The following is a 24,499-nucleotide window of genomic DNA, read 5'->3' on the forward strand; positions in this document are numbered from 1 at the left end:
TGTAGGTTGTGAGTTCAAACCCCGGCCGAATCATACCAAAGACTATAAAAATGGGACCCATTACCTCCCTGCTTGGCACTCAGCATCAAGGGTTGGAATTGGGGGTTAAATCCCCAAAAACCACTGCTGCTCACTGCTCCCCTCACCTCCCAGGCGGTGAACAAGGGGATGGGTCAAATGCAGAGAACAAAATTTCACCACACCTAGTGTGTGTGTGACAATCATTGGTACTTTAACTTTAACTTAACTTTTACTTAATATTTTCAATGGAACATATAAAATGTTGTTGTTTACTTGAGTCATATTGCCATCACATTGTGTTCTACACGTATCTCTTATGTTTGACTGCCATCTACTAGTCACACTAATCATTATACCATGTACCAAATAAAATTGCTTCGAGGTCGGTAAGCAAAACCAGAATTATTCCGTACATTAGGTGCACTGGGTTACAAGGCGCACTGTCGAGTTTTGAGGGAAAAAAAGGATTATAAGTGCGCCTTATAGTCCGGAAATTACAACAGGTGGCTGTGGTGCAGTGGTTCTCAAATGGGGGTACGCGTACCCCTGGGGGTACTTGAAGGTATGCCAAGGGGTACGTGAGACTTTTTAAAAATGTCTGTCAAAAAGAACTGTGAAAAGAAATGCAACAGTGCAATATTCAGTGTTGACAGCTAGATTTTTTGTGGACATGTACCATAAATATTGATGTTAAAGATTTATTTTTTTGTGAAGAAATGTTTAGAATTAAGTTCATGAATCCAGATGGATCTCTATTACAATCCCCAAAGAGGGCACTTTAAGTTGATGATTACTTCTGTGTAGAAATCTGTATTTATAATTGAACCACTTGTTTATTTTTCTACAAGTTTTTAGTTATTTGTATATCTTTTTTTCCAAATAGTTCAAGAAAGACCACAACAAATGAGCAATATTTTGCACTGTTATACAATTTAATAAATCAGAAACTGATGACATAGTGCTGCATTTTACTTCTTTATCTCTTTTTTTCAACCAAAAATGCTTTGCTCTGATTAGGGGGTACTTGAATTAAAAAAATGTTCACAGGGGGTACATCACTGAAAAAAGGTTGAGAACCACTGGCCTAGTGGTTAGAGTGTCCGCCCTGAGATCTGTTGGTTGTGAGTTCAAACCCCGGCCGAGTCATACCAAAGACTATAAAAATGGGACCCATTACCTCCCTGCTTGGCACTCAGCATCAAGGGTTGGAATTGGGGGTTAAATCACCAAAAATGATTCCTGGGTGCTGCCCACTGCTCCCCTCACCTCCCAGGGGGTGAACAAGGGGATGGGTCAAATGCAGAGGACACATTTCACCACACCTAGTGTGTGTGTGACAGTCATTGGTACTTTAACTTTAACTTTAGCAGCGTTGACTTCTCTACCTGCCTGCTCCGCTCATTCGTTACGTGACGCCTTTGCGGTTTTATCACATTTTATGAAATTGCAAATGCAATATGATGTCAGACTGTTTTCCATTTCAAAGTCTTATTGTGAGTTACGATATTGGCGTGCAAACCAAAGTCAACGGCCAACAAATGGAGGAACAAGAAGTGAGTCCGACAAACGCTGCTCTGTCATTTATTTCGAAACACCAAAAACATGGCGGAAAGCAAAGCAACTCGAAGCTTATTCCTCCTGCAGTTGTGTGGCAAGCGCTGTCTGGCAAGTATTTAACATGTCAGACATATTTCATCAAGCTTTGACTTTCTGGCGCAACACCAAAAAGACAAATGATAGGACATAGGATTGCAGTATTAGCTTACAACGAAAGACAAGCCACCCCATTCCCTGCCTCCCCTTTTGTCAGGCCTGTAATTACGAGCTCCCAGCGCTAGCCGATTGCTATCAAACAGGTGGTTTCAATGTACCAGCAGATGTTTTTCCTAACCAAAAGTATACATTTGCAAAAATCTGAGAAGAGGACGTGACGGAACAGAGAGATCGGGCAGAAGATGTATAGACTTTGGAGAGAGTGAAGATGCTCCCTCTGGTATTTATTTTCCCAAGGATAATTAAAGGGTGCTGGGACTACAAACTGCAAATAGCTTGGAATGAGTTAGAGTTACACAGCGTTATGCAGACTGGGTCACACAGATGATCACATAATCATAATAAAAGCTGCCACCACTAAAAAATGAAGGTTTTTTATGTGAAAACAAATTAAAGTAATATAATATATTTTAGCCCCCAGAAGAAGTCACACTAAGTCTGACACCACTTTTTAACTTTCCTTGCCAATCTTATGTAAACAACCGGCCGAATACCAACGCATTTTCCCTACCGTGCATATACGTCTGTCTCAGTACTTCACTCCTAGACATACAACAACACTTCTTCATTCTCCGCCAATCCCCTTTCAGGCACGGTGTGTTCACGATCATGGTAACATTGAACATCGATAACACACAACCATGAACATTAAAACCAGCAGGTCGTTATAGTATGAATGGCTATATAAAGCCTTTTATTTGAGCGTTTTTGCAACAAAATTTCAGCCACTGAAAAAAAAAAGACTTTGACGACTCGATATATCGCGGGTTTGTCTCTGTGCGATATAGAAAATGACTATATCGTGATATTCGAGTATACGTTGTCACGCAGTTGCTTTTAGCTGCGGGCGTTACACTACATGCGTTTCTCACTCTTTGTTGTCTCTCCTTCTCACAGAGACATAAAACAAGCGCACCTTCTTACATACGTCACATCATACTTGCCAACCTTGAGACCTCCAATATCGGGAGGTGGGGGGTAGGGGTGGTTATTTACAGCTAGAATTCATCAACTCGAGTATTTCATATATATATATATACATACATACATACCATACTTGCCAACCTTGAGACCTCCAATATCGGGGGGGGGGGGGCGTGGTTGGGGGCGTGGTTATTTGCCGCTAGAATTCACCAACTCGAGTATTTCATATATATTTCATATATATATATATATATATATATATATATATATATATATATATATATATATATATATACATATATATATATATATATATATATATATATGTATGTATGAAATACTTGACTTTCAGTGAATTCTAGCTATATATATATATATATTTATTTTATTTACATAAAATAAATACTTGAATCATCTATCCATTAGATGGCAGTATTGTCCTGTTTAACTTCTCTGTTCATGACTGAGAAATCATTTCGGCCACCGTGTTCAATGGAGAAGTCTGTTCTACATATTTACAGGCAACATACACCTTCCCCTTCGAACTGTCCTGGATGAACTGAAATTCTTGTTTCCATTCGTTTTGGAACTTGCAAGCGTATTTATATTGTGGGAAAGCGGACGTGAGAATAGGCTGTCCCCACTCAGTCTCAGGTCCGCATTGAACTGGAGGGGGCGTGGCCTCCAGCTTCGGCTGAATACCGGGAGTTTGTCGGGAGAAAATCTCTGCCGGGAGGTTGTCGGGAGAGGTGCTGAATAACGGGATTCTCCCGCTAAAAACGGGAGGGTTGGCAAGTATGATACATACATACATACATACATACATACATACATACATACATACATATATATATACACACACTACCGTTCAAAAGTTTTGGGTCACATTGAAATGTCCTTATTTTTTAAGGAAAAGCACTGTACTTTTCAATGAAGATAACTTTAAACTAGTCTTAACTTTAAAGAAATACACTCTATACATTGCTAATGTGGTAAATGACTATTCTAGCTGCAAATGTCTGGTTTTTGGTGCAATATCTACATAGGTGTATAGAGGCCCATTTCCAGCAACTATCACTCCAGTGTTCTAATGGTAAAATGTGTTTGCTCATTGGCTTAGAAGGCTAATTGATGATGAGAAAACCCTTGTGCAATCAAGTTCACACATCTGAAAACAGTTTAGCTCGTTACAGAAGCTACAAAACTGACCTTCCTTTGAGCAGATTTAGTTTCTGGAGCATCACATTTATGGGGTCAATTAAACGCTCAAAACGGCCAGAAAAAGAGAACTTTCATCTGAAACTTGACAGTCTATTCTTGTTCTTAGAAATGAAGGCTATTCCACAAAATTGTTTGGGTGACCCCAAACTTTTGAACGGTAGAGTATATATATATATGTATATATATATATATATATATATATATATATATATATATATATATATATATATATATATATATATATATATATATATATATATGAAATACTTGACTTTCAGTGAATACTAGCTATATATATATATATATATATATATATATATATATATATATATATATATATATATATATATATATATATATATCATTTTATTTACATATAAATAAAAGAAATACTTGAATTTCAGTGTATCCATTAGATGGCAGTATTGTCCTGTTTAACTTCTACGTTCATGATGAGTATCATTTCGGCCACTGTGTTCAATGGAGAAGTCTGTTCTACAAAATTTACAGGCAACATACACCTTCCCCTTCGAACTGTCCTGGATGAACTGAAATTCTTGTTTCCAATCGTTTTGGAACTTGCAAGCGTATTTCTTCATCTTGCTTGTCTGTAATTTCCTCGTTCTTCTGCTTCGTCTCCTTGTTGTGTGCGCAGTTGTGCACTCTACTCTCTAACAGCCCTAGATGTTATGACGTCATTGGGCAGGCAAGCTGTTTATATTGTGGGAAAGCGGACGTGAGAACAGGCTGTCCCCACTCAGTCTCAGGCCTCCAGCTCCGGCTGAATACCGGGAGTTTGTCGGGAGAAAATCTCTGCCGGGAGGTTGTCGGGAGAGGCGCTGAATACCAGGATTCTCCCGCTAAAAACGGGAGGGTTGGCAAGTATGCGTCACATACTCGCAGAGCAGAGAGGTAGAGGCATGGGTAAAGTTAGCTGTGATGCTAGCGGAGTGGTGCGAGTGGTATTACGAGAGAAAAAAGGTGTGAATCTGGTAACAAATGAAGGAAGAATTAATTCCCAAGAAAAACAGCACGGGGTGCATCGTCTGGCGGTGGTTTGGCTTCAAGCGGGAATATGTTGAACAGACAACAGTAATATGTCAATAAAAAGCGTTGCTACAAAAAGTAGCATTACTGCTAATATGTAGCATCATTTGAAAAGTCACCTGCTAGAGAATGAAGAGTGCTTGCAACTCCGCATGTCAACATCTCCGCCGGTGCCACACCAACAAAATGCCCAAGCAACCATTTCCACATCAACACCGTATGAATCAAATAGTCAACAACAGAAGGAGATAACGTCTGCAGGAACCTACCACATAGCGAAGGACATACACTATTTGATTTCCTATTATGCAGCTCATTTTTATTTGACAGTTATTGAAATATCTTGTGTGACATCATGCACAAAAGTGCACTTTATTTGTTTTTAACTATTGTAGTGGCGTTCTGTGCAAAAAGTGCACTTTAATTTATTGTTGTTTTGATATGTCATCTTAGTGACATCATGCACAAAAATGCACTAAAAGCTAGTTTTAAAATGTCTCTGACAATCTTGCACTTTCTGTTTTGGAAATGACATGAATGTTTGTGCCACTGCTTAATAACTGTTTAATAATTACAGTTTTGGTAAATTGACTTAGTTGTGGTTTCCCTCTCTGCATGAAAGTTTAAAATTAGCATATATTAATGAACAATAAAGTTTTAATGTAGACACATAGAATCATCATACTGCTGTGATTATATGCATCAAGTGTTCATTCAAAGGTCTTAACTCATTCTCTTTCTATGCCACATCAATGTGGAATGCGCTCCCAACAGGTATAAAAGAAAGGGCATCTCTATCCTCCTTCTTAACGGCAAAAAAAGTTCACCTCCAGACAGCTACAACCCTAAACTAACACCCTCCCCGGATTGCTAATAATCAAATGTAAACAATCAAATGCAGATACTTTTTCTTATGCCTTCTGATCTCTCTCTCTCTCTCTCTATGTCCACTACTTGCTGTCCATATCCTACCCCCCCTCCTCCACACCCCTGATTGTAAATAATGTAAATAATTCAATGTGATTATCTTGTGCGATGACTGTATTATGATGATAGTATATATCTGATAGTATGAATCAATTTAAGTGGACCCCGACTTAAACACGTTGAAAAACGTATTCGGGTGTTACCATTTAGTGGTCAATTGTACGGAATATGTACTTCACTGTGCAACCTACTAATAAAAGTCTCAATCAATCAATCAATCAATCAATTCAAAGCTAAGGCATAATATCGAGATATATATCGTGTATCGTGACATGGCCTAAAAATATCGAGATATTAATAAAAGGCCATATCGCCCAGCCCTATTGTGATGACGTTAGCAATACGCACTAGGGATGTCCCGATCCGATATTTGGATCGGATCGGCCGCCGATATTTCCAAAAATTGCGTATCAGCAAGGCATGGGAAAATGCCGATCCAGATCCAGTTTTAAAAAAAATACCAGGCCTGGTTTTCCAACGCACCGATTTAAATAATACATTCCACTTTTCTGGTGCTCCCTAATTTCCGTTCCGCATTTTCCAGCACACCTTCAACACATACACAGGTCTGTGTCCTAACCGTTAAGACGGCCATGTGAATTAAAAGTTACCGGTAAAAACGGCAGCTGTCTCTGTGCGATATAGAAAATGACTATATCGTAATATTCGAGTATACGTTCTCACGCAGTTGCTTTTAGCTGCGGGCATTACACTACAGGCTCTCCTCGCTCTTTCCTGTGTCTCCTTCTCACAGACAGACAAGCGCACCTTCTACATACGTCACATACTGTCACGTCATACGTCACATACGTATACGCCCTCCCCGAGCAGAGAGGTAGCAGCATGGCTAACGTTAGCTGTGATGCTAGCGCAGCCGTGCGAGCGGTGATAATGAAGGAAGAATGAATTAATTCCCCCAAAAACAGCAGGGGGTCCATCGTCTGGCGGTGGTTTGGCTTCAAGTGGGAATATGTCAAACAGACAACCGTAATTTGTCAAGTGTGGGCCAAAAGCGTTGCTATAAAAAGTAGCATTACTGCTAATATGTAGCATCATTTGAAAAGTCCCCTGCTAGAAAATGAAGCGTGCTTGAAACTCCGCACGTCAACATCTCCATTGTGTATTATTCAAACTCACCTAATTCAGCTGGTTAGTTGTAATCAAGAGTACTAAAACCCTTTTCAACATGAATCTGACAACTAAGTAGGCTAAATAACTTTAAACTTTAATACAAGCTCGGATAAGGCCAGTATCGGCCAGGATCGGTATCGGATCGGAAGTGCAAAAACAACATCGGTATCGGATCGGAAGTGCAAAAACCTGGATCGGGACATCCCTAATACGCACAGGACTGTCTGGAGCGCAGGCAGCATGTCTTCGATGTGTAAGTACGAAAACGGTGATCAAAATGTATTTTCGGTGGTCAAGTTTTCGGTACATCATTTGTCAATAGTGTGCAAATAATAGGCTTTATTCATCAATTCATACTGTAACGACCAGCTCAGTGGTCTTGTAGTTAGAGTGTCCGCCCTAAACCGGGACGGTCGTGAGTTCGAACCCCGGCTGAATCATACCAAAGACTATAAAAATGGGACCCATTGCCTCCCAAGGGTTGGAATTGGGGGTTGAATCACCAAAATGATTTCCGAGCGCGGCGCACGCTGCTGCTCACTGCTCCCCTCACCTCCCAGGGGGTGAACATGGGGATGGGTCGAATGCAGAGGACACATTTCACCACACCTAGTGTGTGTGTGACGATCGTTGGGACTTTAACATTAAAACGTTAATGGTTTATGTTCAAGTGATTTGGATTGGATGTCAGTTTTACCCATGTTTGCGCACACACCGTCCGTGCCTGAAAGGTGATTGGCGGAGAATGAGGAAGTAATGTTGTGTGTCCGGAGAAGCGTGGACTCACAGAGACAAAAGTGTCGTTGTTTGTTATCATAAGATTAGTAGTACAAGTTAAAAATAGCGTCTGACTTTTTGTGATTTCTTCTGGGGCTACAATATGTTATATAACTTTAATTTTGTTACGCTGGCAAGGCATTGTGATGCCGGAGGTCGTCTTTTCAAGACGCAGAGGGATGTCAGGAAGCGGCTTGCAGGTGAGAAGAAATTATATATTCTAGTGGCAGACAAAATATGCTGCGCTGTGCCCACGGCACGGAAAACAAAAAGGGTAGCCAAAAGATGCTGGTACCAATACAGACTAGGAGCGTAAAAGAGAGCGTAACTTGTTGCATGGGAGCAAACAAAACCACCAGACCGAGTGAGGCCAGGGCAGAGACTAAATAGCTCTCTGATTAGTGACCGGGAAACAGGTGAGCGTCCCGAACACTAACCAGAGGCAGGTGAGTGTAATCTGCCGTCATGGCATCTGAAACACACAAACTCAAAAGGTGCTGAACACACAAGTGAGTCAAAAACGTAAACAGACTATGATCCGGGCGGCGGATCATAACAAATTTGTCTTCAAGTAAAAATGTATGCAACCTTCACTTGTAAATTAGATATTTCGCCGCCTATTTAACCTAAAGAAAAATAGCACAGAGCCGCAAAATGTAACACAGCTTATAAACTTTTGAAAGTGTTCATCTTTTTTTAAATTTTATTATTACCGTATTTTTCCGAGTATAAGTCGCACCGGCCGAAAATGCATAATAAAGAAGGAAAAAATATATAAGTCGCACTGGAGTATAAGTCGCATTTTTTGGGGAAATGTATTTGATAAAACCCAACACCAAGAATAGACATTTGAAAGGCAATTTAAAATAAATAAAGAATAGTGAACAACAGGCTGAATAAGTGTACGTTATATGACGTATAAATAACCAACTGAGAACGTGCCTGGTATGTTAAAGTAATATATTATGGTAAGAGTCATTCAAATAACTATAACATATAGAACATGCTATACGTTTACCAAACAATCTGTCACTCCTAATCGCTAAATCCCATGAAATCTTATACGTCTAGTCTCTTACGTGAATGAGCTCACTGTTTCCCACATATTCATTTATTTGTGGTGGCCCGCCACGAAAGAATTACGTCCGCCACAAATGGATTTTTCGGCTTTTTTTTTTTTGTCCTGTCCAGCTTCTCAGGCAAATCATATAGTAGATGTAGATGCCCATATCGGCTGTTCAGATTTACTTTACAAAAGAGAAGTCTAGGATACTTCTCTTGTTGCCTTATTTGTATTTGACTTTATTAAATGTATTTATATTATCATTTGGTGCAGCCGGGCCGGAGCAGGAGGGGATAGAAAGAGAGAGAAAAGAAGACAGAGGGGGAAATTGTGGGGACAAGAGGGGGATTAGACAGAGGGACAAAAACAACAACAGCAAACACAACAACAACAACAATAGAGCAAAATTAGCAAATACGACATGTACAAATATGATGGTAAAATTAATAGCAAATAAGCAGTTAGCGAAAATAAAAAACAATACAGAAATGACAATGAGCATTATTACACTACAAATGGAGCAATACAAATACCAAATGGAGCAATACAAATACCAATAGAATAGAATACAAATGTATTGTTGCATTTGAACAGTTGTTCAAATGCAACAATACATATACCTGTATGTAATGATAACTTGAGATACGAAAGAATGCACGCAGTAACAGTCACCTGTTACCATACCGACGAGCTAACGTGTCCAGGTTATAACCCTGTTGTCAATTAACACACGTGGAGACGGGGCTTCAGATACTAATACTAATTTGATACTGTAGTAGTTATCTTTTGTGTATTCATAATGTAAAATGGATGGATGGATGGATGGATGGATGGATGGATGTTCAAAACAAAACTGTTATTATTAATTAGTAAGTATACATTTTTTTAGCCTTTTTAGAGAAAATCATATCATTGTAGTAAATTATGCAAATTACTCGAAGATGTCATGGTGACCACGCCCAAAGCCACGCCCCCACCGCCACAGGTATCTTGGCAGTTTATGGGAAACACTGGAGCTAAATAATATTATTTTATATTTTACGGTAATGTGTTAATAATTTCACACATAAGTCGCTCCTGAGTATAAGTCGCAACCCCGGCCAAACTTTGAAAAAAACTGCGACTTATAGTCCGAAAAATACGGTATACAGGAAAATCAATTATGTTCACGAATAAATACTAGAGAAAATGCTAACTTTCTCAGGCATTAAGAAAATCTGAGGGAGCCACAACAAGGAGGCAGAAGAACCACAGACCACTGACCTTATCGAATCATGATAACAGGACATATGCTGATGGGAGTGAGCGTTTCCATTGTGTATTGACAAATTGGAAGACACCGGCAGCCGTTCAAGGTACCCCCAAGCTGCCACAGAAGATTGGAGGAAGTCGGAAGAGCTGTGGGCACTAAGACTTTTGTGATTTTGGACTAAATCCCAAACAGGACAACACTTTTGAGATTTCCCTAAAATGACAGTGCAGCAAAGATGCAACAAACTCCTTCCGTTTCTCTCACGGACATACACCTGTTGTTTGGTGACTTTTGTTGGACTGCCTGGCTGTGTTACTGCGTTTGCGAGAGCACCAAGCTCGCAGAACAGAGCCACTCTGCAGAACAGAGCCACTCTGCAGGCTTACACAGACACACATGCTGCACACTCACATTCCCCCAACCCCCAAGCCTTCGTCGATTCATCCCCCTGTGGTATGACGGAAAACGGAGCACCCCTTACTGTTTACTACTGCAGTATCTCGTAACAGACATTTCCACCATGTTTGATCGAGGTAATATGTGCTGACACCTGACAACTGTCATTTTGTTCATGAATATAATTGTGCTTACTCGAGGTGTATTGGTACAGGTAACCCACACTACGACCCGTACCTGGTTTTAAGGCCACAGTTTAGGTAGTTTTTGGGGGGTAAAGAGAACAACTTTTTTTCTTCTCAAAGTTATTTTGTTTTTTTTGCTTGTCATCACAAACATTCTGCAGTAAACAAAGCATCAGTGGTGTAGTGAATACTATAAGACTTTTATTTCAAGTTATCATTTACTAAACAACAATTTTAATTAGACATGTCCGATAAAATGCTTTAAAATGTGATATCGGAAATTATCGGTATCGGTTTCAAAAAGTACAATTTATGACTTTTTTAAAACGCCGCTGTACGGAGTGGTACTCGGGCGTAGGGAGAAGTACAGAGCGCCAATAAACCTTAAAGGCACTGCCTTTGCGTGCCGGCCGAATCACATAATATCTACGGCTTTTCACACACACAAGTGAATGCCATGCATATTTGGTCAACGGCCATACAGGTCACACTGAGGGTGGCCGTACAAACAACTTAAACACTGTTACAAATATGCGCCACACTGTGAACCCACACCAAACAAGAATGACAAACATATTTCAGGAGAAAACAACATAAAACACAACAGAACAAATACCCAGAACCCCTCGCAGCACTCACTCTTCCAGGACGCTACAATATACACCCCCCGCTACCCCCCCCCCCCCCAACCACCTCAACCCGCCCGCCCAAACCCCGCCCACCTCAACCTCCTCATGCTCTCTCAGGGAGAGCATGTCCCGAATTCCAAGCTGCTGTTTTGAGGCATGTTAAAAAAAATCATGTACTTTGTGACTTCAATAATAAATATGGCAGTGCCATGTTGGCATTTTTTTCCATAACTTGAGTTGATTTATTTTGGAAAACCTTGTTACATTGTTTAATGCATCCAGCGGGGCATCACAACAAAATTAGGCATAATAATGTGTTAATTCCACAACTGCATATATCGGTTGATATCGGAATCAGTAATTAAGACAATATCGGAATATCGGATATCGGCAAAAAAGCCATTATCATACATCTCTAATCTTAATTATTATTTGTATTCTTTGATTACTTGTATAAGTCAGTGCTTCTCACCAGTGCCTTGGTAAACAAGCAGTGACCCACATTGTAGAGTTTTTAAAACTCAAATTCTGTATCTTATATTGAATGAAAATACCTTGAAGTGCAGTTTGAATTTGAGGTACTGTAAAATAATGTGTACCAACACATAAGACAAGTTCAATGATTATTTCAGGAATAAAATCCACAAACAAATAGAAACCAAAGTGTCTGTCAGTAGAGTTTTTTAGTACCGTATTTTCCGGACCATAGTGCGCACCGGATTATAAGGTGCACTGTCGATGAGCGGTTATAGCAGACCTGGGCATTCTGCGGCCCGCGGGCCGCATCCGGCCCTTTGTGCGTCCCTGTCCGGCCCGCGTGAGGCCAATTATAAATTACAAAATACATTTTAAAAAGTATCTATGTCGAGTGTGCAATACAACGGTGCTGCTTTTGTTTTGAAAATCGTTATTTGTATTACTTCCGTGTGGACGTATGCGTGTGCGTGATTGTGAGTGAATGTGAACAGCTGCAATCATTAATTACAAAATAAAGTTGAAAAAACATCTATGTCGTGCGCGCAATACAACTGTGCTGCTTTTATTTTGAAAATTATTATTTATGGGCGTGTGTCAGTGTGTAACCTGCGAGTGAAGGTGCACATGCAGCGACAAGTGATGCACGGTTTACACCCGAGACGCTAAAAAGAGAAAAGTTGATGAAGAATGGCGTGTTTCCAACAAGACATGGACTGCCATGCAACGTTCCCTCTAAGGTGCGTGCCTGCGCAATTGCGCACTGCTCAAGCGTCTGCTGCGCGCAGCAAATATATGCTGCGCACCAAATCAAATCCCATCTGAATTCTAAACAAAATAAACATATTTATTCTATGTAATTTTGCAATGCAACTTTGAGTGACAGTGACATCAAGCGGCCCTAACGGTGTTCGTCAACACCGTTCAATTGAACACCGTTCAATTATTGTAACGTCTATCGAGATGCTTCGAAGCCAGGAATTATATCGATCACTTTATTGAGCAAAACTGTTTATACTCGGCCATAACCACACCAAAAACATAAGTAAAACACTTCTATCTCGAAAAACTAGTCATTTTCTGCCGTACAAACCAGGCCAAAACCAACTTGTCATCTGTCACCAACACGCATAGCACTAAACCACTGCTGCGTTTATGGCCACACAAAAAGTCGGACAACTCAAACATCACACAAAGTTACACTATGACTCCTCAGTCATACGTGTGCTTATTTTACTGTCATTTATTATTAATGTTAATTTATTTATATTAGTCATGGAATGCTGTTACATACACTATGTTGAAGTATTACTATTATTATAAATTATTATTATTATTTATCTTACGGTATATATCAAAAATAATATTGAGCAAAATTTAATTGAAATATTGTCGATGTGGCCCTCCAGCAGTGCTCGGGTTGCTCATGCGGCCCCCGGTAAAAATTAATTGCCCACCCCTGGGTTATAGTCAGGTCTGTTTTCATACAAAAGGCGCACTGGGTTATAGGGCGCATTAAATGCCTACTGAAATGAAATTGTTTTATTTAAACGGGAATACCAGATCCATTCTATGTGTCATACTTGATCATTTCGCGATATTGCCATATTTTTGCTGAAAGGATTTAGTAGAGAACATCGACGATAAAGTTCGCAACTTTTGGTCGCTGATAAAAAAAAGCCTTGCCTGTACCGGAAGTAGCGTGACGTCAGAGGTTGAAGGGCTCCTCACATTTCCCCATTGTTTACACCAGCAGCGAGAGCGATTCGGACCGAGAAAGCGACGGTTACCCCATTAATTTGAGCGATGATGAAAGATTTGTGGATGAGGAACGTGAGAGTGAAGGACTAGAGCGCAGTGCAGGACGTATCTTTTTTCGCTCTGACCGTAACTTAGGTACAAAGGCTCATTGGATTCCACACTCTCTCCTTTTTCTATTGTGGATCACGGATTTGTATTTTAAACCACCTCGGATACTATATCCTCTTGAAAATGAGAGTCGAGAACGCAAAATGGACATTCACAGTGACTTTTATCTCCACGACAATACATCGGTGAAGCACTTTAGCTACGGAGCTAACATGATAGCATCGTGCTTAAATGCAGATAGAAACAAAAGAAATAAGCCCCTGACTGGAAGGATAGACAGAAGATCAACAATACTACTATCAGGAGACACCGAACCAAACACTGGACCTGTAACTACACGGTTAATGCTGTGCCGCCTGTCGAAGCCTAGCAATGCTGTTGCTAATGATGCCATTGAAGCTAATTTAGCTACGGGACCTCGTCAGAGCTATGATAAAAACATTAGCGCTCCACCTACGCCAGCCCTCATCTGCTCATCAACACCCGTGCTCACCTGCGTTCCAGCGATCGACGGCGCGACGAAGGACTTCACCTGATCATCGATGCGGTCGGCGGCTAGCATCGGATAGCGTGTCTGCTATCCAACTCAAAGTCCTCCTGGTTGTGTTGCTGCAGCCAGCCGCTAATACACCGATCCCACCTACAGCTTTCTTTTTTGCTGTCTCCATTGTTCATTTAACAAATTGCAAAAGATTCACCAACACAGATGTCCAGAATACTGTGGAATTTTGCGATGAAAACAAAGCTGTTTGTATTTGGATACAATGTGTCCGAATACTTCCGCTTCAACCATTGACGTCACGTGCAAACGTCATCATACCTAGACGTTTTCAACCGGAAGTTTCGCAGGAAATTAAAAATTGCACTTTATAAGTTAACCCGGCCGTATTGGCATGTGTTGCAATGTTAAGATTTCATCATTGATATATAAACTATCAGACTGCGTGGTCGGTAGTAGTGGGTTTCAGTAGGCCTTTAAAGGAGTCATATTACTATTATATTTTTCTAAATGTAAAACACTTTCTTGTGGTCTACATAACATGTAATGGTGTTTTTTTGGTCAAAATGTTGCATGGGTGATGTTTTACAGATCATCTTCAAGCCGCTTTCTGACAGTCGCTTCAGGATGCGCCGTTTTGTGGGCGGTCTTATTTACGTGGCTCACCTTCAGCAGTGTCTTTTCTCCGTCATCTTTGTTGTAGCGGTGTAGCGTGCAAGGACGGGAGTGGAAGAAGTGTCAAAAGATGGAGCTAACTGTTTTAATGACATTCAGACTTTACTTCAATCAATAACGGAGCAGCATCTCCTCATCCGTGGCTCACTAGTGCAACAACAACGCCAGAAATGTGTCCTGTGAAAAACCGTCCGACCGTAACTCTCTAATAACTAAAGGTTCTTGAGTGAATAATGTAAACTCACTACACCGGTATGTTTTAGCGTTTTCATGGCGAGTTTACTGACAGATATAAGTAAGAACTTTACACTACTTTATATTAGAAATGGCAACAGCGCAGGATGAATGTCCCATAACAAGAAGATAGAGAAAAAGAAGAAGCTTATCGACTACGGCGTCGGTCTACAAAGGTGGACGTGCGCAAATTTTCAGGACTTATGCAGATCCCAAATACAGATCAGCAGGTACCAGAAGGTAAGAAAAAGTGCTTTTGCATAATATTGCGAAACAAAACGCCAGATAATGTGTCTTACCTTACACACACACCATAATAATACTGGTATGTTGAAGCACAGTACAATCCATCAAGCGGTGCGGCTTCATAGCTTACCAAAGTCGTACTAAAACATTTTGATGGATTTTTGAGCGCCGTGTGTAATGTTCTATATTTTCAATGGAACACATAAAATGTTGGTGTTGTTTACTTGAGTCATATGGCAGTCTAAACATATTTTTTTGTGTGTGACTGCCATCATATTGCAGTCTACACGCATCAATTATGTATGACTGCCATCTACTGGTCCCACTTATCATTTCATCATGTACAAAATAAAATAGTTTCGAGGTCGGTAAGCACAACCAAAATTATTCCTTACATTAGAAACCTTGTAGTAAGTCTAATTTCTGTAATGAACCTGTTCCTTGTCGCTCTGCAGAGGAAGCAGTATGAAGATGGATGGCAATTTTGGCAAGTCAGGGCAGTGACAACCACATTTCGACACAAAAACAGATTATCCCAATACAAAAACTAATAACGGCAGCCACAGTTTGACACTGTAACAGATTAACACGGGGGTCCGCAACCCTAGCTGCCGCCCTAGTGGCTCCCTGGAGCATTTTTAAAAAAGGAAAATACAGAATACAAGAAAATACAAACAAACGCAACAGTTTGTTTACATGTAAAATCTTCCACTCCTTTGTCTCATTTTGTCCACCAAAAGTTTTATGCTGTGCGTGAATGCACAAAGGTGAGCTTTGTTGATGTTATTGACTTGTGAGTTTAGTCCTAATCAGGCATATTTTGTCAGAGCATGACTGCAAGCTAATCAATACTAACATGCTATTTAGGCTAGCTGTATGTACATATTGCCCGTATGCGGGCTCTGAACCGAGGATGTCGTTGTGGCTTGTACAGCACTTTGAGACACTTGTGATTTAGGGCTGTATAAATAAACATTGATTGATTGATATTGCATCATTATGCCTCATTCGTAGGTATAATTGAGCTCATTCAATTTCCTTTACTTGTATCCTCTTTGTATATAATTTAGTTCTGCATGTCTCATGACACATTATCTTTATGCAATATTGGCTGCACTTCTGATAGTTGTTTGTGTGCCTTGTTGTTCCAGACCACAGCAAACATTACCTTGCTTGCCAAAGATTGTAATGAATCTATTAAAAGAAGACAACCTGCTGTTTCCTTTAATTTGGACACACACATCTATACCTCTGGCCATTAAAAGCCAGTCATTTCCAGGAGTTATCTCACCTTCTGAGTAGCCTCTGATTTATTAATGGTTTTAATTAGAGATGTCCGATAATATCGGACTGCCTATATTATCAGCCGATAAATGCTTTAAAATGCAATATCGGAAATTATCGGTATCGGTTTCAAAAAGTAAAATGTATGACTTTTTAAAACGGCACTGTACGGAGTGGTACACGGACGTAGGGAGAAGTACAGAGCGCCAATAAACCTTAAAGGCACTGCCTTTGTGTGACGGGCCCAATCACATAATATCTGCGGCTTTTCACACACACAAGTGAATGCAAGGCATACTTGGTCAACAGCCATACAGGTCACACTGAGGGTGGCCGTATAAACAACTTTAACACTGTTACAAATATGCGCCACACTGTGAACCCACACCAAACAAGAATGACAAACACATTGCGGGAGAACATCCGCACCGCAACACAACATGAACACAACAGAACAAATACCCAGAACCCCTTGCAGCACTAACTCTTCCGGGACGCTACAATACACACCCCAGTATAGTATTTCCCATAGTTGTAGTGGGTATTATGATTATCTCTGGGAGAGCAGGTCCCAAATTCCAAGCTGCTGTTTTGAGGCATGTTAAAAAAAAATAATGCACTTTGTGACTTCAATAATAAATATGGCAGTGCCATGTTGGCATTTTTTTCCATAACTGGAGTTGAAGTTGTTCTCTTATTTTGGAAAACCTTGTTTTTGATTGATTGATTGATTGATTGAAACTTGTATTAGTAGATTGCACAGTACAGTACATATTCCGTACAATTGACCACTAAATGGTAACACCTGAATAAGTTTTTCAACTTGTTTAAGTCGGAGTCCTTGTTAATCAATTCATGGTAAAGTTACATTGTTTAATGCATCCAGCGGGGCATCACAACAAAATTAGGCATAATAAAGTGTTGATTCCACGACTGTATATATCGGTAGCGGTTGATATCGGAATCGGTAATTAAGAGTTGGACAATATTGGAATATCGGATATCGGCAAAAAAGCCATTATCGGACATCTCTACTAAAATACAAGTTGTCTTGTATGTTCACTATTTTATTTAAGGACAAAATTGCAATAAGAAACATATGTTTAATGTACCCTAAGATTTTTTTGTTAAAATAAAGCCAATAATTACATTTTTTGTGGTCTCCTTTATTTAAAAAAGTACCAAAATACTTTTGGTACCGGTAACGCTACCAAAATATTGGTATCGGTACAACACTAATACACCCACAGGCAGAGATGTAGATCGGCACCTATGGTCCAGGGAGCCACTAGGGCGGCGCTAAAGAGCTGCATGTGGCTCTAGAGCCGCGGGTTGCCGACCACCGTCCTAAGGCTAGGGCAGGGGTCGGCAACCCAAAATGTTGAAAGAGCCATATTGGACCACAAATACAAAAAAGTAATCGGTCTGGAGCCGCAAAAAATCAAAAGTCTTATGTAAGTGTTATAATGAAGACAACTCATGATGTTAGTGTCTATATTAGCTATATTAGCCTACTATCAAAATGACTTTAAAAGTCTTATATAAGTGTTATAATGAAGACAACATATGATGTAAGTGTCTATATTAGATATTTTGACCTACATACAGCTAGCCTAAATTGCATGTTAGCATCGATTAGCTTGCAGTCATGCAGTGACCAAATATGCCTGATTAGCACTCCAACAAGTCAATAACATCAACAAAGCTCACCTTTGTGTATTCACGCACAGCATAAAACATTTGGTGGACAAAATGAGACAAAGAAGGAGTGGTATAAAACATGTCTTTCTGTGGCAGCTTCGGAGAAAGTTGTACATTTAAACAAACGTTTGAGTAACAGTCCACACAACGGTGAGTTAAAGGGCCGCTAAAAAATTAGTAGGACAAAACGGCGCTCGCCAAATACTCTCATCAGTGAAGCATAAACACAAACATATTAAACAGTGGGCTTTCTAACTATTAGGAAGGTTTGTGTCGTGTTTGTCCTCCTATAGAAACCATATTACAACAAAAATCATATTTTTCACTAGAGATATTATCGGCCGATAAATGCTTTAAAATGTAATATCGGAAATTATCGGTATTGTTTTTTTTTTTTTATCGGTATCATATATATATTTTTTTATTTTTATTAAATCAACATAAAAAACACAAGATACACTTACAATTAGTGCACCAACCCAAAAATCCTCCCTCCCCCATTTACACTCATTCACACAAAAGGGTTGTTTCTTTCTGTTATTAATATTCTGGTTCCTACATTATATATCAATATATATCAATACAGTCTGCAAGGGATACAGTCCGTAAGCACACATGATTGTGCGTGCTGCTGGTCCACTAATAGTACTAACCTTTAACAGTTAATTTTACTCATTTTCATTAATTACTAGTTTCTATGTAACTGTTTTTATATTGTTTTACTTTCTTTTTTATTCCAGAAAATGTTTTTAATTTATTTATTTTATTTTATTTTATAAATTAAAAAAAAAAAAGGAACTTATCTTCACCATACCTGGTTGTCCAAATTAGGCATAATAATGTGTTAATTCTACGACTGTATATATCGGTATCGGTTGATATCGGTATCGGTAATTAAAGGCCTACTGAAACCCACTACCACCGACCACGCAGTCTGATAGTTTATATATCAATGATGAAATCTTAACATTGCAACACATGCCAATACGGCCGGGTTAATTTATAAAGTGCAATTTTAAATTCCCACGAAATATTCTGCTGAAAACGTCTCGGTATGATGACATTTGCGCGTGACGTCACGGATTGTAGCGGACATATTGGGACACTATTGTGGCCAGCTACTAAGTCGTCTGTTTTCATCGCAAAATTCCACAGTATTCTGGACATCTGTGTTGGTGAATCTTTTGCAATTTGTTTAATGAACAATGAAGACAGCAAAGAAGAAAGCTGTAGGTGGGATCGGTGTATTAGCGGCTGGCTGCAGCAACACAACCACGAGGACTTTGAGTTGGATAGCAGACGCGCTACCGTGAGTACGCAGCTTTGGCTTACAAACATTTGATCGCTTGCCCGTACGTGCGTGCCGCTATGTGCATGTCACATACGTAACTTTGGGGAAATATATGTGCTGTATGAACTTTACGGAGGTGAACGGTACTTTGGGCTGTGGGATTGAGTGTGTTGTGCGGGTGTTTGAGTTGTATTGGTGGGTTATATGGACGGGAGGGGGGAGGTGTTTGTTATGCGGATTAATTTGTGGCATATTAAATATAAGCCTGGTTGTGTTGTGGCTAATAGAGTATATATATGTCTTGTGTTTATTTACTGTTTTAGTCATTCCCAGCTGAATATCAGGTCCCACCCGCTCTCGCTGCTGGTGTAAACAATGTGCAGATGTGAGGCGCTCCACAACCTGTGACGTCACGCTACTTTCGGTACAGGCAAGGCTTTTTTTATCAGCGACCAAAAGTTGCGAACTTTATCGTCGATGTTCTCTACTAAATCCTTTCAGCAAAAATATGGCAATATCGCAAAATGATCAAGTATGACACATAGAATGGACCCGCTATCCCCGTTTAAATAAGAACATTTCATTTCAGTAGGCCTTTAACAGTTAATTTTACTCATTTGTATTAATTACTAGTTTCTATGTAACTGTTTTTATATTGTTTTACTTTCTTTTTTATTCCAGAAAATGTTTTTAATTTATTTATCTTATTTTATAAATTTTTTTAAAAAGGACCTTATCTTCACCATACCTGGTTGTCCAAATTAGGCATAATAATGTGTTAATTCCACGACTGTATATATCGGTATCGGTTTATATCGGTATCGGTAATTAAGAGTTGGACAATATCGGAATATCGGCAAAAAAGCCATTATCGGACATCCCTATTTTATACCCCATTTTTGTTTCATTTCCATACATTTAAAAAAAAACTACATGGAGCCACCAGGGCGGCGCTAGAGAGCCGCATGTGGCTCTAGCACCGTGGGTTGCTGACCCCTGAGCTAGGGGGTCGCACGCGCATGCCGGTGACGCGCTGGCTGATCTTTTGTGCACGTGCGCGTTTCGACTTTTTTTTTTTTTTTTACCGGTTGTTCCAATTTTGTGACAAAAATATAGAATACTTTTGCAAGCCGATGACGTCACCTCGCTAACACAATGTACCGCGGCAGCTGAACTCAGCTGGCGAGTAAACGACACGAGAGCAGAACTAATGAATCTTAACGTGGGCCTAAAAAAAAAAAGTAACGGAACGCGGCTAATAATAAAGCATGTTAAAGTTAGCTATAGCACACTCCGAAGCAAACGGAAGTAGTTTAAAAAAAGAGGGCGAACAATGTCGCCTTGATACCTGAAGGCTCCCAGCTAAAAGTCTCATAAGTACTGTATAACTCACCCCCGTTGGAAGTAAAAAGCACAGGCTCGCTCCTCATCGCAAAAATAATCCGCCAGACGACGGCCCATACACAACGACACGGCCCGCTTGATGATTTCCCCACCGAGGAGAAGTCCAAAGAAGAGTTTTTTTTAAGATGTTGCCAAACTTTCTCCGGATCTTTTTTCCTCCTCCTGCCGTTTCCTTCTCACTTTCCCTCCTCCTCCTTCTTCTCCTGTTCCACTCACTGTTGCTCCTGGCGTGATGCGTTCACTAAACCCCCGACGTTTCGTTCTCCTCCTCTGATGCATTCAGGTAAGCAGGTACTTTCCAAATTTGGTGCTGTTATGTTTACATATTTACCAAAAAAAAAAAAAATAGTTGGAGAGTTTCAGATTTTCTGGCATTATATTCACATATAGCTAAAAAAAACCTGAAAATCACTCTCAGAGTGCATACCTCTGCCAGGCCCTACCTTCCAATTATAAAAACCCAGTTTCCATATGAGTTGGGAAATTGTGTTAGATGTAAATATAAACGGAATACAATGATTTGCTAATCATTTTCAACCCATATTCAGTTGAATATGCTACAAAGACAACATATTTGATGTTCAAACTGATAAACTTTTTTTTTTTTGCAAATAATCATTAACTTTAGAATTTGATGCCAGCAACACGTGACAAAGAAGTTGGGAAAGGTGGCAATAAATACTGATAAAGTTGAGGAATGCTCATCAAACACTTATTTGGAACATCCCACAGATGAACAGGCAAATTGGGAACAGGTGGGTGCCATGATTGGGTATAAAAGTAGATTCCATGAAATGCTCAGTCATTCACAAACAAGAATGGGGCGAGGGTCACCACTTTGTCAACAAATGCGTGAGCAAATTGTTGAACAGTTTAAGAAAAACCTTTCTCAACCAGCTATTGCAAGGAAATTAGGGATTTCACCATCTACGGTCCGTAATATCATCAAAGGGTTCAGAGAATCTGGAAAAATCACTGCACGTAAGCATCTAAGCCTGTGACCTTCGATCCCTCAGGCTGTACTGCATCAACAAGCGACATCAGTGTGTAAAGGATATCACCACATGGGCTCAGGAACACTTCAGAAACCCACTGTCAGTAACTACAGTTGGTCGCTATATCTGTAAGTGCAAGTTAAAACTCTCCTATGCAAGGCGAAAACCGTTTACCAACAACACCCAGAAACGCCGTCGGCTTCGCTGGGCCTGAGCTCATCTAAGATGGACTGATACAAAGTGGAAAAGTGTTCTGTGGTCTGACTAGTCCACATTTCAAATTGTTTTTGGAAACTGTGGACGTCGTGTCCTCCGGACAAAGAGGAAAAGAACCATCCGGATTGTTATAGGCACAAAGTGTAAAAGCCAGCATCTGTGATGGTATGGGGGTGTATTAGTGCCCAAGACATGGGTAACTTACACATCTGTGAAGGCACCATTAATGCTGAAAGGTACATACAGGTTTTGGAGCAACATATGTTGCCATCCAAGCAACGTTACCATGGACGCTCCTGCTTATTTCAGCAAGACATTGCCAAGCCACGTGTTACATCAACGTGGCTTCATAGTAAAAGAGTGCGGGTACTAGACTGGCCTGCCTGTAGTCCAGACCTGTCTCCCATTGAAAATGTGTGGCGCATTATGAAGCCTAAAATACCACAACGGAGACCCCCGTTGAACAACTTAAGCTGTACATCAAGCAAGAATGGGAAAGAATTCCACCTGAGAAGCTTCAAAAATGTGTCTCCTCAGTTCCCAAACGTTTACGGAATGTTGTTAAAAAGAAAGGCCATGTAACACAGTGGTGAACATGCCCTTTCCCAAATACTTTGGCACGTGTTGCAGCCATAAAATTCTAAGTTAATTATTATTTGCAAAAAAAGATAAAGTTTATGAGATTGAACATCAAATATCTTGTCTTTGTAGTGCATTCAATTGAATATGGGTTAAAAATGATTTGCAAATCATTGTATTCCGTTTATATTTACATCTAACACAATTTCCCAACTCATATGGAAACGGGGTTTGTAAAAAGAAGTCCTGAATCCCCCCATAAAAGGTAATCATTTGTCACTTCTGACATTTCTTGAAAGGCAAATAAAAATCTGGCCAACGTTTTGGAGCTATCAATAGTGGAACGAAAGAAAGTCTGCAGCCCCAAGCATACACACACACAGACGTAAACACCAGGTCATTTACTAGAAATGATCCACATGATGATGCAGCCGGTCACCCAGGAGGTGGCCCCTTCCCAAGGTTTCTTCCTTTTCCCATCCTGAGCAGTTTTGGAGTTTTTTTTCCTAGAGCCCAAAAAAAGTCTGCGGGCTATAGAGCGTTTTCTATTCGGGCTCCAGTACTCTGGAATGCCCTCCCGGTAACAGTTAGAGATGCTACCTCAGTAGAAGCATTTAAGTCCCATCTTAAAACTCATTTGTATACTCTAGCCTTTAAATAGACCCCCCTTTTTAGACCAGTTGATCTGCCATTTCTTTTCTTTTCTGCTCTGCCCCCCTCTCCCTTGTGGAAGGGGGGGCACAGGTCCGGTGGCCATGGATGAAGTGCTGGCTGTCCAGAGTCGGGACCCGGGGTGGACCGCTCGCCTGTGCATCAGTTGGAGACATCTCTGCGCTGCTGACCCGTCTCCGCTCAGGATGGTCTCCTGCTGGCCCCACTATGGACTGGACTCTCACTATTATGTTAGATCCACTATGGACTGGACTTTCACAATATTATGCTAGACCCACTCGACGTCCATTGCATCCTGTCTCCCCTAGAGAGGGGGGGTCACCCACATCTGCGGTCCTCTCCAAGGTTTCTCATAGTCATTCTCATTGACATCCCACTGGGTTGTGAGTTTTTCCTTGCCCTTATGTGGGATCTGAACCGAGGATGTCGTTGTGGCTTGTGCAACCCTTTGAGACACTCGTGATTTAGGGCTATACAAATAAACAATGATTGATTGATTGATTGGTTTTCTGCAGATCAGGGGACACGTTGTGGTTTGTTGAAGCCCTTTGAGGAATTTGTAATTATAAATATAAACTGCGATTGATTAATTGATTGATTGATGACCGGAGGCGAAAATCAAATTTGTCGTCCCTTATCCCATTTTTGACGTTTCCTGAAAGTTGAAAGAAAATATGGTCGTAACTAGGGTTGCAAAATTCCAGGAATATTCAAAATTGGAAACTTTCCATGGGAATTAACGGGAATTACTGGGAAATTAATGGGGATAAACATTGAATGTAACATGCTAGATTTTGCAGCATGATTATTATCTAAAACAACCTGATTTAATGCAAATTCAGTTGAATTTCAACCCTCCACTGTGCATTCCTCCATCACATGTGCAGTGCATTCTTCCATCACATGCACAGATAATTCCCAGCGTGCTACAATCCAATCCAATCCACTTTATTT

General features: G+C 40.2%; 1 protein-coding gene across 3 annotated transcripts in view; it reads right to left on the reverse strand.

Moving 5' to 3' along the window:
- The window catches only part of afap1 (actin filament associated protein 1), a 171,209-nt gene that overhangs the window by 136,662 nt on the left and 10,048 nt on the right, over positions 1-24,499 (reverse strand). For 2 of the 3 annotated variants that reach the window (XM_062066202.1, XM_062066200.1), the window contains exon 1: positions 21,073-21,324. The exons of the other annotated variant lie outside the window; for it this stretch is intronic. In XM_062066202.1, the coding sequence (XP_061922186.1) occupies positions 21,073-21,109 (37 nt within the window). In that variant the 5' untranslated portion in view covers positions 21,110-21,324. Of the gene's footprint in view, positions 1-21,072; positions 21,325-24,499 lie in introns of those variants that run through there. 3 annotated transcript variants of the gene reach the window in all.

This window comes from Entelurus aequoreus, linkage group LG12, assembly GCF_033978785.1.
Source record: "Entelurus aequoreus isolate RoL-2023_Sb linkage group LG12, RoL_Eaeq_v1.1, whole genome shotgun sequence".
Taxonomy (NCBI): domain Eukaryota; kingdom Metazoa; phylum Chordata; class Actinopteri; order Syngnathiformes; family Syngnathidae; genus Entelurus; species Entelurus aequoreus.